The 16,982-nt window shown below is 38.5% G+C and overlaps 1 protein-coding gene across 1 annotated transcript in view; it reads left to right on the forward strand.

Moving 5' to 3' along the window:
- Mtr (5-methyltetrahydrofolate-homocysteine methyltransferase) overlaps positions 1-16,982 on the forward strand; it is an 87,100-nt gene that overhangs the window by 13,800 nt on the left and 56,318 nt on the right. The window contains exons 5-11 of the mRNA XM_051194752.1: positions 142-234; positions 1,852-1,958; positions 10,528-10,590; positions 11,009-11,103; positions 13,298-13,398; positions 14,993-15,054; positions 16,316-16,383. Coding sequence (XP_051050709.1) covers positions 142-234; positions 1,852-1,958; positions 10,528-10,590; positions 11,009-11,103; positions 13,298-13,398; positions 14,993-15,054; positions 16,316-16,383 — 589 coding nt within the window. The remainder of the gene's footprint in view (positions 1-141; positions 235-1,851; positions 1,959-10,527; positions 10,591-11,008; positions 11,104-13,297; positions 13,399-14,992; positions 15,055-16,315; positions 16,384-16,982) is intronic.

The following is a 16,982-nucleotide window of genomic DNA, read 5'->3' on the forward strand; positions in this document are numbered from 1 at the left end:
TTGAACTCACAGGCTTGCTTCTGACTCCCAAGAGCTGAGGTTATACGTGTGTGTTACCACATGTGATCCTAAAGTCTGTGGATTTGTACCAAAAAGTTTGGGTGATTTTTTTGTTTGTTTGTTTTTTTTCTTTTACCAAAGGAATCAAGAGGTTTGTGGCTGGAGCCCTGGGTCCAACTAATAAGACACTTTCTGTCTCCCCATCTGTGGAAAGACCGGATTATAGGAACATCAGTGAGTATTCATACATACATACAATCACAGACTTTGCTTCAGTCTCTACAGATCTAGGAACTGGGACCTGTGTCCAGGGCTTACAGTAGTGCCTGGAATACTCTAAAGTTAGCTGCTGTTCTTGTTAGAGCTTGCTTTCAGTCGTCCGTGGTGATGTGTCAGTGCTCCCTAGAAAACTAGCTGAAATAGTGCATAAAAGGAAGATCTCAAGCAAATTTGGATATTAGCTCTTGGTCTGTTATAAAATGACTGCTTTGTTGTTTGTTTTTCCCTTTCTATCCTTCAACTTTTTGAAAATTTTTTAAGTATTTTTTTTTTTTTTTTTAAATACGGGGTCTGACACAATAGTTCAGACTAGATAACCTAGAACTCTGTCTAGCCTATGTTGTTCTCACATTTGTGGCAGGCTTTCATCTCAGCTTACTGAGTGAGGGGATTGATTATAAGTGTGAGCCACCATGCCCTGTTTATATTACCTTTTAATTTCAGAAATCAGTCCAAATTATCTAAACATCCTAGCCTTATAGATATAAATTGTTGTATATAAACTTGCTTTGTTAAAATTTGACAAAGATTAAGAGTGTAATTCAATCTGAGAGCATTAATACTGTATAAAAGATTTAAAATCCTAGAGCTAATTGTACCATTTGTGGTAATGGATTTTGTGTAGGTGACAAGTCCAGGTGAGTATGGCTTACAGGATTTTGTTTACAGACTTGTGCATGCTGTGCTACCATGTTTCTCTATGAAGAGTGGCACTTCCCAGGCTGATGTGTAGTTCATGTTCTCTGGACTGGATGTAACAGTTTTCCCAAACTGTATGATGTCAGGTGAAACATCATAGCAAGCATTGTGTGTGTCTCTATTAAATAGTTAGGCATTTGGTTTGAAGCTGAAGTAGACAGATGGCTTCTCATTGGAAACAGATAACACAGGATAATTTTTTTTTAAATTGACCTAATAGTTAGTGAATATATTAATGGTTCAGTCAAAAATTGTCTAATGGAGAGGTGGCTTCTCTGAACTGAGGGAGGGGTGAAATCCACAGGCTCATAACTTTTATTAGAGATTTAATCTGTGATATATCCATATCTCAGTTATTGTGTTGTGGTTTGTGTGTGTGTGTGTGTGTGTGTGTGTGCATGTGTGTGTTTGTAAAAATCCAGATGAGGCTTTGAGTCACCTGGAACTGGAGTTGCCTGATGTGGGTGCTGGGTTCTCTGGTCCTCTGGAAGAATGGCAAGTACTCTTAACTGCTGAGCCATCTTTCCAACCGCTAAATCTTAAAGTTGTCTCTTAATGGGTTAAGATGATTTATGGGAAGAATGATGTGTTTATTTTAAAGATGTTGAGAATAAAGTATATACTTCAACAAATTATGTACTTTCCCATTCCTAGCTCATACGTGAGAAGTTGAGGGCTCATGACAGTAGTTTAGGAACAGCTTTGTTGATTATTTCCTACCACTGTATTTGGTTTTTACAGAGAGTGTTGTCTTTAAACAGTTGCATGGTAAACCATCATTGATTTGCAGGTGCCAGACTTCAGCTTAGCACACCCTGATGTCATTTAGAACGTGTGGTTTCTGATGTGCTGGCTATGATTTGTTTTTTGTAGCATTTGATGAACTTGTTGAAGCATACCAGGAGCAGGCCAAAGGACTGCTGGATGGTGATGTTGATATCTTACTCATTGAAACTATTTTTGATACAGCCAATGCCAAAGTAAGTGAGGGGGAGAAATGGAGTGGGATGATAGAGGGGCTGTGAATAATCCTCTACAGTTAGATGATAATAATAGCTACTGCTGAAGTTTGTTGTGTTTGCTCCATTTTAGTCTGTCTCTGATTGGCTCTTTCATGTGTGTATACCACCATACCCGAGTCTAGAAACAATATTTCCTTTTCTGTGATTTATGTCCTCTGCTCTTTTTTTTTTTGTGTTGGATTTTTAAAATTTAAAAAATTTTGTGTATATGTGTGTGTGTCTAGGTATATGTGCACATCAGTACAGATGCACGCAGAGTCTAGACGCATCGGATACCACTGGCAGCTGGAGTTACCAGTGGTTTTGAGCAGCCTGATAACAGATGCTAGGAATCAAACTTGGGTCTTCTGGAAGAGCAGTATGTGTTCTTAATCATGGAACTAGCAGGTTCCCAATTGAAAAGAATCACAGTATTGTTCTTACTGGAAACATGGGGAGCTAAACAAGAATATAAAGCACTAGGATAGATTTTTTTAAAGTTTTAAAATGTGTGACCTATACTCTTTCACGTGTGACTGTAAACACTCGTTTACATGCATGTAGCATATGGAGGATAAGCTTGGGTGTCATCCTCAGGAATCACTAAATCATTAAAGGATGCCACCCACTTCCTTTAAGATGGTTTCTCATTGTTCTGTATCTCTCCAATTACTGGCTAGCAAGCCCCAGGGATCCTTCTGTTTCTACCTCCCTAGAACTGGGATTACAGGTATATATCACCAGCTTTTAAAGTACGTTCTAGGGATTGAACTCAGGTTCTCATGCTTGCAAGGCAACTGATTATCTTTGATGTTTATAATTTTTTTAGCACTTTATTTTGTATACATATATACATGTATATATATGTGTGTGTGTGGGTACATGAGTGCCATAGTACATGAGTGTTTATGTCAGTGGACAGCTTGGGGAGTCAGTTCTTTGTTTCTACCCTGTGGTCCCTTGACCAAACTTAGATTATCAGGCTTGGCAGCAGGCACCTTAATCACTGAATTATCTTGCAGGCTCCATACATTCTTTTTTATAATAGAAGTTTTTCTAATGATATTTTTGGAATTTATTTTGGAGTACAAAGTAGGTAAAACATTTGTGTAAGATTATTCCATTTTCCTAATACCATCTATTAAACACTTTATTTTTCATTTTATGTGTTTGTTTTTGGTTGCATGTATGCTTGTATACCACATGCATGCATGCCTGATGCTCACAGATGCAAGAAGGGCATGGGATCACCTGGAACTGAGGTTACAGAGGGTCGTAAACCATCATGTGGGTGCTGGGAATTGAACCTGGGGAAACCTGGGCACTTAACCACTAAGCCATCTCTCCAGCCCTAAAGACTTTATTTCTCAGTGACAGGAAAGATGCCTGTCCTGGTTAGTTTTTTGTCAACTTAATATGAACCAGGGTCATGTGGGAAGAGGGAATATCAATTGAGAAAATGCTTCCATTATCAGATTGGCCTGTAAGGAAGTGTGTGGTTGATATGGAAGGACTCAGCTCACTGTGGGCAGTACCTCCCTTTGGCCAATGGTCCTGGGTTGTATAAGGAGACTAAGGCATGGAAAGCAAATCAGTAAGCAGTATTCCTCTATGGTCCCTGCTTCAGTTTCTGTCCCCAAATTCCTGTCTCTAAGTCCTGCCTTGGCTTCTCCTTTAATGGACCTGTAATCTAGATAAACCCTTTCATCCCTGAGTTCCTTTTGGTCATGGTGTTTAAGACACCCTAAATTTTATAGTCCTTCCAAAAGTCTGTTCATATGGCATTACTATATTGTTTGCTACAGCTTTAGAATAGTTTGAGTGACTGGTAGGCTTAGCTGCTTTTATTAATCCCATCCATTACCTAAAACCTTTCTGGCTACTCTTATGTATTTGTTTTCCATAAGATTTTAAGGGTGTGAAATTTACAGTCAGGCAGTGGTGGCTTAAAGCCAGGTGGTGATGGCACATCCCTTTAATCCCAGCACTTAGGCAGAAGCAGTTGGATCTCTGAGTTTGAGGCTTTCTTGCTCTACCAAGAGAATTTCAGGACAGACAGAACTGTTACACAGAGAAACTTTTGGAAAAAAAAAAAAAACCCAAAGATTTTAAGGGTCTGCCGTGTAGTGGCGGTGCACACCTTTAATTTCAGTACTCAGGAGGCAAAGATAGGCAGCTCTCTGAATTCAAGGTTAGCCTGGTACAGGGCAGCCAGGGCTATACAGCAGAACCAAGTCTGGAATAAACAACAAAATAAAACAAAAGAGCAACAAACAAGGAGATTTAAATGATCCATTTTTTTTTTGTTGTTGTTGTTGTTCTAAAATAGGAATTCTAGTTTGTTATTTTTGTGACAGAGTCTTGCTATGTAGCCCATGCTGACCTAGAATGTCTCATAGGCTGGCCTCAAACTTGAGGTCCTTCTACCTCAGCCTCTCAAGTATTGGCATTACAGGTGTGCATCACCATACCAGCATTCCATGTTGTACTTTACATGGAAAAAAAAAAAAAAAAAAAAAGCAAAAACATAAAACAGCCCTCTATTACTGGAAAAGTTTGTATTAACAACAAGCTACATTCCAATTTCAGATTTGTTCATCTTCACATCAGTGACTAATGATAAAATGAAGAAGAAGTAGAAGATCACTGCTCGGAACTTAAACATGGACTTTTAACAGAGTGAAGTAGTTTAACAACCCAAGTTCATGATGATTTTTCTAGAGATGCACATCTTGGGGTCTTACTCCTACCTTTAATGTATGAGGAAGGCTGACCAAATACGAAGAGCATTTTGTTGTCTTCGGCTCTTCTTCAGAGGAAATAATTAGCTTGTTAGGAGAACTCAGATTTTTTTACTTATTTTAATGGTTGAACCTCAGACATTGTGCACCATGCTAGATAGGGCTCCACTATTGAACTCTTTCCTTAATTGAGCATTCATTAGTTTGTACACTATTATATTTGAGATTCTATACCTGAGCATTGTTTAGCATGTACAGTGTTATACTTGAGATTCCATACCTGAGCATTGGTTAGCATGTACAGTGTTATACTTGAGATTCCCTTACTTGAGCATTGGTTAGCATGTACAGTGTTATACTTGAGATTCCATACCTGAGCATTGGTTAGCATGTACAGTGTTATACTTGAGATTCCCTTACTTGAGCATTGGTTAGCATGTACAGTGTTATACTTGAGATTCCATACCTGAGCATTGGTTAGCATGTACAGTGTTATACTTGAGATTCCATACCTGAGCATTGGTTAGCATGCACAGTGTTATACTTGAGATTCCATACCTGAGCATTGGTTAGCATGTACAGTGTTATACTTGAGATTCCCTTACCTGAGCATTGGTTAGCATGTACAGTGTTATACTTGAGATTCCATACCTGAGCATTGGTTAGCATGTACAGTGTTATACTTGAGATTCCATACCTGAGCATTGGTTAGCATGTACAGTGTTATACTTGAGATTCCATACCTGAGCATTGGTTAGCATGTACAGTGTTATACTTGAGATTCCATACCTGAGCATTGGTTAGCATGTACAGTGTTATACTTGAGATTCCATACCTGAGCATTGGTTAGCATGTACAGTGTTATACTTGAGATTCCATACCTGAGCATTGGTTAGCATGTACAGTGTTATACTTGAGATTCCATACCTGAGCATTGGTTAGCATGTACAGTGTTATACTTGAGATTCCATACCTGAGCATTGGTTAGCATATACAGTGTTATACTTGAGATTCCATACCTGAGCATTGGTTAGCATATACAGTGTTATACTTGAGATTCCATACCTGAGCATTGGTTAGCATGTACAGTGTTATACTTGAGATTCCATACCTGAGCATTGGTTAGCATGTACAGTGTTATACTTGAGATTCCATACCTGAGCATTGGTTAGCATGCACAGTGTTATACTTGATATCCCATAACTGAGCATTGGTTAGCATGTACAGTGTTATACTTGAGATTCCATACCTGAGCATTGGTTAGCATGTACAGTGTTATACTTGAGATTCCATACCTGAGCATTGGTTAGCATGTACAGTGTTATACTTGAGATTCCCTTACTTGAGCATTGGTTAGCATGTACAGTGTTATACTTGAGATTCCATACCTGAGCATTGGTTAGCATGTACAGTGTTATACTTGATATCCCATAACTGAGCATTGGTTAGCATGTACAGTGTTATACTTGTGATTCCCTTACTTGAGCATTGGTTAGCATGTACAGTGTTATACTTGAGATTCCATACCTGAGCATTGGTTAGCATGTACAGTGTTATACTTGAGATTCCATACCTGAGCATTGGTTAGCATGTACAGTGTTATACTTGAGATTCCATACCTGAGCATTGGTTAGCATGTACAGTGTTATACTTGAGATTCCCTTACTTGAGCATTGGTTAGCATGTACAGTGTTATACTTGAGATTCCATACCTGAGCATTGGTTAGCATGTACAGTGTTATACTTGAGATTCCATACCTGAGCATTGGTTAGCATGCACAGTGTTATACTTGATATCCCATAACTGAGCATTGGTTAGCATGTACAGTGTTATACTTGAGATTCCATACCTGAGCATTGGTTAGCATGTACAGTGTTATACTTGAGATTCCATACCTGAGCATTGGTTAGCATGTACAGTGTTATACTTGAGATTCCCTTACTTGAGCATTGGTTAGCATGTACAGTGTTATACTTGAGATTCCATACCTGAGCATTGGTTAGCATGTACAGTGTTATACTTGATATCCCATAACTGAGCATTGGTTAGCATGTACAGTGTTATACTTGTGATTCCCTTACTTGAGCATTGGTTAGCATGTACAGTGTTATACTTGAGATTCCATACCTGAGCATTGGTTAGCATGTACAGTGTTATACTTGAGATTCCATACCTGAGCATTGGTTAGCATGTACAGTGTTATACTTGAGATTCCCATACCTGAGCATTGGTTAGCATGTACAGTGTTATACTTGTGATTCCCTTACTTGAGCATTGGTTAGCATGTACAGTGTTATACTTGAGATTCCATACCTGAGCATTGGTTAGCATGTACAGTGTTATACTTGAGATTCCATACCTGAGCATTGGTTAGCATGTACAGTGTTATACTTGAGATTCCCCTTATCTGAGCTTGTTTAGCATGTATAGTGTTAAAGTTGAATTTTCTTACTTGAGCATTGGTTAGCATGTACAGTGTTATACTTGAGATCCCATACTTGAGCATTGGTTAGCATGTATAGTGTTAAAGTTGAATTTTCTTACTTGAGCATTGGTTAGCATGTACAGTGTTATACTTGAGAATCCCTTACTTGAGCATTGGTTAGCATGTACTGTGTTACACCTGACATCCCTTTACCTAAGCATCCATCCCATACTTGAGTATTAGTAAATGTGTACAGTGTTAAACTTGCTTGGTATTACCATACCTGGGCATTGGTTAGCTTGTCCAGTGTTAAATTTGTGATTCAATTACTTGAGCATTGGTTAGCATGTCCAGTGTTATGCCTAAGATATTCTTACCTGAACTTTGGTCAGGGTATACAGTGTTACACTTCGGATTTTTTTTTAACCTGAGAATTGCTTAGTATGTCCAGTGTTACACTTGACATTTTCTTACCTGAGCCTTGGTTACTGAGTACAGTGTAAAATTTTCTTACCTGAGCATTGGTTAGCATGTACAGTGTTATACTTGATTTTCTTTTACCTGAGCATTGTTTAACATATACAGTGTTACAATTAAGATTCCCATGCCTGACGTTCATTAGCATGTACAATGGTACATTCTGAATGTCTTACTTGAGGATTGTTTAGCATGTACAGTGTTATTTGAGATTCCCTTATCTGAACAATAATTAGCATGTACAGTGTTACTCTCGAGCTTGCCTTACCTGAGCGTTGGTTAGCATGTACAGTGTTACAGTTGACATTCCCTTACCTGTGCACCGGAAGTGTGTACAGGGTTATACCTGAGATTACCATACCTACTCTTGGTTAGCTTTTCCAGTGTTATGCCTAAGATATTCTTACCTGAGCTTTGGTGTACAGTGTTACGCTTTGGATTTTTTTACTTGAGCATTGCTTAGTATGTCCAGTGTTACACTTGACATTTTCTTACCTGAGCGTTAGTTACTGAGTACAGTGTAAAATGTGATTCCCTTACCTTGAGCATTGGTTAGCATGTACAGTGTTATACATGAGATTCCATACCTGAGCATTGGTTAGCATGTACAGTGTTATATTTGAGAATCCCTTACTTGAGCATTGGTTAGCATGTACAGTGTTATACTTGAGATTCCATACCTGAGCATTGGTTAGCATGTACAGTGTTATATTTGAGAATCCCTTACTTGAGCATTGGTTAGCATGTACAGTGTTATACATGAGATTCCATACCTGAGCATTGGTTAGCATGTACAGTGTTATATTTGAGAATCCCTTACTTGAGCATTGGTTAGCATGTACAGTGTTATACTTGAGATTCCATACCTGAGCATTGGTTAGCATGTACAGTGTTATATTTGAGAATCCCTTACTTGAGCATTGGTTAGCATGTACAGTGTTATACTTGAGATTCCATACCTGAGCATTGGTTAGCATGTACAGTGTTATACATGAGATTCCATACCTGAGCATTGGTTAGCATGTACAGTGTTATATTTGAGAATCCCTTACTTGAGCATTGGTTAGCATGTACAGTGTTATACTTGAGATTCCATACCTGAGCATTGGTTAGCATGTACAGTGTTATACTTGAGATTCCATACCTGAGCATTGGTTAGCATGTACAGTGTTATACTTGAGATTCCATACCTGAGCATTGGTTAGCATGTACAGTGTTATACTTGAGATTCCATACCTGAGCATTGGTTAGCATGTACAATGTTACACTTGAGATTTTCTTACCTGAGGATTGTTTAGCATGTACAGTGTTATACTTGATTTATTTTTACCTGAGCATTGTTTAACATATACAGTGTTACAATTGAGATTCCCATGCCTAACGTTCATTAGCGTGTACAATGGTACATTCTGAATGTCTTACCTGAGGATTGTTTAGCATGTACAGTGTTATTTGAGATTCCCTTATCTGAACAATAATTAGCATGTACAGTGTTACTCTCGAGCTTGCCTTACCTGAGCGTTGGTTAGCATGTACAGTGTTACAGTTGACATTCTCTTACCTGAGCACCGGAAGTGTGTACAGGGTTATACCTGAGATTACCATACCTGGGCATTGGTTAGCATGTGCAGTGTTACATTTGTGATTCAGTTACTTAAGCATTGGTTATCATGTGCAGTGTTACATTTGAGATTCCCATACATGAGTATTGGTGTGTATTTGGTATTACCATATCTGGGCATTGGTTAGCTTGTCCAGTTTTACATTTGCAATTCCATTACCTGAGTATTGGTTAGCATGTATAGTGTTACACATGAGATTTTCTTACTTGAGCTTTGGTCAGGGTGTACAGTGTTACACTTTGGATTTTTTTTAACCTGAGCATTGCTTAGTATGTCCAGTGTTACATTTGACATTTTCTTACCTGAGCATTGGTTACTGAGTATAGTATAAATGTAAGATTCCCTTACCTGAGCATTGGTTAGTATGTACAGTGTTACGCTAGAGATACCCTTAACTGAGCATTTTCTAGTGTGTCCTGTTTAACCCTTGAGATTCCCTGACCTCGGAATTGGTTAGCATGTGCAGTGTTACACTTGAGATTCTCTTACCTGAGCATTCATTAGTGTGTACATTGTTACAGTTGAGATTCCCATACCTGAGTCTTTATAAGCATGTATAGTGGTTTATTGTGAATGTCTTGTCTGAGGATTGTTTAGCATGTACAGTGTTATTTGAGATTCCCTTATCTGAATAGTAATTAGCATGTACAGTGTTACTCTTGAGCTTGCTTTACCTGAGCATTGGTTAGCATGTACAGTGTTACCCTTGAGATTCCCTTACATGAACTCTAGATAGCATGTACAGTGCTACATTGTGAATCTCTTACCTGAGTGTTCATTAGTGTGTGCAGTATTATAATTGAGAGTCCCTTACCTGAGCATTAGTTACCATGTACAGTGTTACACTTGAGATTCCCTTACTTGAGCTTTGTTTAGTATGTACAGTGTTACACTTGAGATGACTTCCTGAGCATTGATTAGCATGTACAGTGTTACATTTTTGAGATTCCCTTAACTGAGTATTTGTTAGCATGTACAGTATTACACTTGAGATTCCCTTACTTGAGCTTTGCTTAGTATGTACAGTGTTACACTTGAGATGACTTCCTGAGCATTGATTAGCATGTACAGTGTTACATTTTTGAGATTCCCTTACCTGAGTATCTGTTAGCATGTACAGTGTTACAGTCAAGAACAGTGTTAGACATTTAGGGAAGATTTCCTATCCTCAGCTTGGAATGTATCCTGTCTGAAGAGCTCTGGGAAAAGGTACATACTGATCAGGTATTTCGATTGACCTTGGACATTTCTCAGAAATAAAGGTATTCTTGTGTTTTTACAGGCTGCCTTGTTTGCGCTCCAGAAACTCTTTGAAGAGAATTATGCTGCTCCCCGGCCTATCTTTGTAAGTTCTTAAATATGTGCTTGAGAACCCTTCTTCCTCTTTAAGAATTTTCTTTACAGTTAGGGCTTTTGTGTAGGATTTTTCCCTCCCTGAAACAGTAGCATATCTTTCAGAAAGTACCCCTCTGTTTACCTTCCTCCTAGAAGTGATTGATGGAGGACAAGCTGTTTAAAAGAGGCCAAAGGATTAAAGACTAGGTCCTATTAGGGCTTGAGGAGGGATGGGCGTGGCATGTGATATCTAAGGCTGCTTGGGTTTTTCTTGAGTGTGTCCTTCTTCTCCAGTCACTTGTCATATATCCGTTGTGCCAGTTCTCTCCCTCATGAGAGAATGAAGAACTTCCACTTGTTCGTTTCTTTTTGTCTTTGTGACCATTACTAGAGTCTAAGTTGTTGCTCTGTTAACATTGTTAATTCAGATTTCTGGAACCATTGTTGATAAAAGTGGACGGACTCTTTCTGGCCAAACCGTAGAGGCATTTGTCATCAGCGTGTCTCATTCAGACCCACTGTGGTGAGTGACTCTTTGTTTTGGGGCATTTTTTTTATTGGAGACTGTATAACATGGCCTCAGAGGGGCCTTCTTTTTGTGTTTCTACTGTGACATTTCCTTGGTGCACTGGATTTCCTCTTGTCTTTTGGACTTTAAGGGCTTCAAGGCCACTGTAATGGATGGGCCACGTACCTTCTGGGCAGTCAAGTGTTTGCCTGTGAGTCTGCTTCTAGTTTAAGACTGCTTGGCTGGGCCTTACTTTAGGCTATTAATAGTTAATTTACATTTTCACAGCAGTGATTGCAAATGTTAAGGCAGTGTTCCTCCCAATTTGTGGGACATGCAGAAGCATTCTAGAATAAAATAAAGTAGGAATGTTAAAGGTTAGGTTTTTATCTTATAAGAATGGAAGGGTATTAGAAGTTAGCAGTCATGGGAGAAGGGTTAACTTATGAGAAACTATTGTTTAATGATTGACTGTTATCATTAAACTCTTTTTTAACAAAGAACAATAGAATCAATACCATGTTATTATTAATTTATCACTTATTGAAATCTGGCTACGTGCCCTGGAAGACTGGCCAAGTGAAGTAATCCATATTAAGGAGAAACACTTCACTAAATAAGAATGTAAAATATGGCTCACCAGGTAAAGGTACATGCTGCTAAGGTTGATGATTTTATTTGATCACTGGGACCCACATGGTAGGTAGGAGAGAACTCCTTCTTGAAAGTTGTCCTCTCACTTCCAGATGTGCATGCCTCCCTTGTATTCCCTCTCCCCAAATACATATGGTAGAACAGCTGGTGCTGTACAGAAACAGTGAAGGAAATCTGGCTGTATGTGGTGAGTCCTTGTAGGTTTCAGAGATGGCTCTTTAGACATGGCAACATCTTAACTGTGTTGGAAGACTTGAGCTAGAGTCTGCTAGGCAGAGAGACAGGATACATGGCTGTGTCAGAGTGACTTAATGTCAGTAGGTGAACTGGATAGTTGATCAAGAATGTCCATATGTGATGTTTCATTTGTGCTTTATTAGAGCCCTAAGAACTGGGTGGATATTACTTGCCATTTATCTCTAGGTACTTGTAGTTGAAGACTGCTTGGCTGGGTAAAGTCAACTGTGGAAAAGTCAAGTTAGCATTGGAACTAAGTTTGGAAAACATTCAAACATCCTTACTGAGAGTGTTACTTTTTGTATGCTGAATCCAGGTGACAGAAGCTGTCTTGATTACTTTTCTGTTACTGTGATACAGTACCATGACCCAGACAACTTATAAAAGAAAGAGTTTAATTTAGGGCATACAGTTTCAGAGGGTTAGAGTTCATGACCATCATGGTAGAGAGCATGGCAGCAGGCAGGCATGGTGCTGGAGCAGTAGCTGAGAGCTCCCATCTTGAGATATAACCTCTAGGAAGGGTACATTGAAAGTCTTAAGGAACTTTGAAGTCTTCCTTCAGCAACAATCCTCTTCCAACAAGGCCAGACCTATACTTTCACAAACTGAAACATGAACCTCTGGGGGCCATTCTCATCCATAATACCATGATGAAAGTTCCCGAACATACTAATAAATTGGTTAAACTGAAAAGGTCTGTTCAGTTTAAGTTAACCATGCATTAGACCTTGCGTCCCCTTTTGATATGTTTGTTTTTGAGTCAGCATCTCCTGAAGCTCAGACTGGTCTCAGACTTGCTGTGGCTCTAAGGCGCTCTCCTGCCTTTGCCTACTGAGTGCTGGGATCACAGACATCTGCTATCGTGCCTGGACTTGGACTTAGCAGTATTAAGGGAGATGTGAGGACCGGTTGAAAATCAGTGATCAGAGAATCATGTTTGCTTTAGTTTGTTTGCTTTAGGTCAGGTAAAGATTTACTTAAAACAACAACAAAAATGTAGAAGGCAGAGTTTTGTATACTTCCTCCCTGTCCACACTTCTACCAGTTTTCCCTGTTAACATCTTGCCTTGGGATTGTAGGGTATTAATGCATTATTAACTGAATACCAGTCTACATTAGAGCTCACTTTTGTCTATTGTGTGGATCTTCCTAAATATGAATTGACACATATCAGCTATTCTAAGATCATACAGAATAGTTTATTCACCAAAAATCTTGTATTTCTGTTTGCATTCATCTCTTTATAATAACTTATATGCATACATACTTTGAATGAAAGATGATGATGCTGACGTCTTGTTTACTCTTTTACCAGCATTGGATTAAATTGTGCTCTGGGTGCAGCTGAAATGAGGCCTTTCATTGAAACAATTGGAAAATGTACAACAGCCTACGTCCTCTGTTACCCAAATGCAGGTGTGTTTAAGAAGGGGGGTGCAGGGGGCTACACATGAAGAACTGGATATATTCAAGTCATGGTAAATGGGGTAGCATCTTGATTTGGAGAATCTGTGTTGTAGGGGTGTGTATGTTTGTGTGTGTACATGTGTACATATAGGGGAGGGAGGCTCAAGTGTTTGTTCGAGACTCAACATGAATGCCAAAAGAAAAAAACATATTTGGTTTTATACTAGTGCTTCCCCTTAAACCTGAAAGAACAATTTTGCTCAGCTTGCAGTTTTAAAATAGGCCATAACTTCAGGCAAATATCTAGTTATATCACTAACAAGAGTTTTGCCATGTGAATATAGCCAGAAAAATGCCAAAATAAGAGGGATATCTTCCCCATTTTGTTTATTAGCAGAAATGCATTGTGGGTAGTATTATGTGTTATGTTCTAAAAGCTAAGATTTCTAGTTAATGGCAGCTAAACATTTCACAGGTATTTGATGATTTGGTCTGGGACGGCCAGGTTTCCCAGTACTGTTCAGCTACTTAGTACTAAAAATCATTTTCTGTACATTTTTGTCCAAATGTATACATTAAAAAATTTAAAATAATTTTATTAATATTTGTGTAAATGATCTATATGTGTGGGTGCAATTGCATGTGTGTCACAGCGTGCGATGGAGGTTAGAGGATAACTTTTGGGAATTGGTTCTCTCTTACTGTGGGTTTTGAGACTTGCACCCAGAGCATTAGGCTTGTTCAGCAAATGCTTTTATTTGCTGAGACATCTCACCAGTCTCAAGTGTATACATTTAAAAATGTATAGAAAGGATCTATAGAGATGGTTAAGGGACTGAGAGTACTTGTTCTTGCCAAGGACCTGGGTTTACTACTCAGCACCCACATGTTGGTTCACAACTATCCATAACACCAGCTCTAGGGCACCAGGACCACAGGTGGTGCATAGACATAAATTTGAGCAACATGCACATTACTCATAAATAGATCTTAGAAAATGCATAATATATTTTATTTCCCTCTGGTAACTAGAGGCGGGACATGTTTCCAACAGGAAACTAGATAATCAGAGGATAAAGTATTAGATTATACTAAAGAGAGATAAACATTTACTTTAGAAACAAAAATGTCATAAGCCCTAGGTAAAAGGTACACGTGGGAAATAGTTCAGGTACAATGAAAACTTTTATGCCATCTGAAATACAGTAGAAGTATTTAACTACTTTAAAGAAGGCTGGTTTTTTGGTTTTGGTCTCAATGCACGTCAGATGTTCATTAGTTCAAAGGCTGTGGGAGTGTGTACAGGGTGTCTTCCACATGAGCAGTTTTGTAAGAATGAGTTTATCTTGTAGTAAGGGGCTTGGAGGTGGAAATTGGAGCACTCTGATCCAAGTGGGAATGAACTTTCTGGTTAATATGTAAAAGAAAAGTAAGTGTTCTTCAGATTTTCTTGTTGTTATGCTATCTGTTATATCAATACAGTATTATTGTTCACCTTGTAAGCAGTTATAATTTGATTATCAATACAGAATTGTATTAATTTTAAAGCACTTAGATATTTGTTAAGATACTTTTGAATAATGGTTGAAATGTTCTTTTTCAGGTCTTCCCAATACTTTTGGTGACTATGATGAAACACCGTCCATGATGGCCAGTCACCTAAAGGTCAGGTATCCATTCATTTTAGTTTTGAAGAGACAGATACAATGTTATTAATTAATTAGTTAATTAATTAATTAGCTTTGAGATCCAGTCTGCCTTGCCTAAGCTGCTCTTAAGCTTGCTATCCTTCTGCTTCAGCCTCCAGAATAGTTGCATGATGGAAGATAATATTTGGATTTAACATAATTTCCCCTCAAAATCTAGTATATGAATAACAAGATAAAGTTTAAGTATTCTGAGTTAAAGTAGTGGAAGCATAAGACAGAGCTTAGCTGTCTGCTTACTTATCAATTGGCAGTGGTAGCTATTAGAAAATTACCAGTAAGGTCCTCCAAACTAAATGAGACATTGCTCTACAATGTCCCCTTTTCAATGCTATCATATAATGACTTCCCTGTCATTAACCTCAGACTGCTGGGTTGGTGGACTGGATGTCCACTTGGCTCCCTCTCTTGACATCTTTGAATCATGAGACGGTTACTACTGCTGTTGCTTAGTGTAGTCATCTAATGATGCCTCCGTTTGTCTTCAGTTTTTGAATTTTCATCTCCTAGCTCACTGATGTTTTTTCTGAGACTGTTTCTGAGTCAGTTCTTATACTTTCAGTGTCCTTTTTTTTTTGTTCATTGAGAGAGGGTTTTTTTGTTTGTTTCCATTGAGATAGCATTGTGCTACAGTCCAGGCTGTTTTTGAGCTCATGATTCTCTGCCTCAGTCTCCTGAGTGCTGAGATTGCAATTTCAATTATCTTAAGTAGATGGTCTTGGAGTTCTGCTTTCTCAGCCTCTTTCCTTCATCTCACTTTTCACTCACTAGCCTCTGTTGTTTGAGACCCTGCTGATCAGTGGCACCTTACCCCCATGCATTTGATGGAACACTTGAAACATGGCTAATGTGACAGGACTTTCATTTTTTATTTTAAAAAGTTTAAGTTAAATTGAAAAATAATACTCATATGTTTCTTGAAAATGCATTATCTATTTCATATTTATTCTGGTCATGTGGGTAAAAACATTCATTTCATCAGATAGGCAAATAACGTTTCTACTGTATTTCAGATAGTATAAAAGGTTTCATAGTATCTGAACTATGTCCATGGTATCTTTTACCTAGTTAGGGCTTGTGGCATTTTTTAATCTAAAGTAAATATGTTTATCTCTCCTTAGTATAATCTTAGTATTCAGAAAATATACAAAGTAAATACTCTTATGCTGAGTTTGTTTTGGTGCATTTAGAATTCAGATGAACTCACTTTCTCTGTACAGGACTTTGCTATGGATGGCCTGGTGAATATAGTTGGTGGTTGCTGTGGTTCCACACCTGATCATATCAGGTAATGGTTGCCTCTTTTTTCTTGCTTTGTTTGGTTGTATTTATTGATAATTTTTAATGATATTTGTATTAATTTTTGGAGAATTAAACACATGTACATAATTATTTTGGTCATATTACTCCTCATTCCTCTTCTTCATGTGCCTTTCTTGTTTTGTAGCTCATACTAGCCTGATATTCGAAGTGTGTCGGTAGCCCAGGCTGGCCTTGAACATGTGGCAGTCTTCCTGGCTCAGCCTCTCAAGTCTGGGATTATAGCATGTAGCACCATGTCTAGCCTTTCATTTATTTATTTGTTTGTTTGTTTAGAGAGAGAAGGGGAGAGAGAGAGAGAGAGAGAGAGAGAGAGAGAGAGAGAGAGAGTGTCTGTCTGCCTTGTGTTTTCAGTTGCCTACAACTCTTAGAAGGGATATTGGATTTCTTGGAGTTTGAGTTATAGCTATTTGTGAACTACCCAGTTTTGTTGAGTGCTGGCATTTGAGCCATTTTGGTATCCCCTTTGCCCTCTTCTTTTCTCTTCTCAAGACAGGGTCTTACTGGCCATCTTAGAATCCTGTATTCTATAGCTCAGACTGGCATGGAAGGCCTTAAACTTGACAC

Source organism: Phodopus roborovskii, unplaced genomic scaffold, assembly GCF_943737965.1.
Source record: "Phodopus roborovskii unplaced genomic scaffold, PHOROB, whole genome shotgun sequence".
NCBI lineage: Eukaryota > Metazoa > Chordata > Mammalia > Rodentia > Cricetidae > Phodopus > Phodopus roborovskii.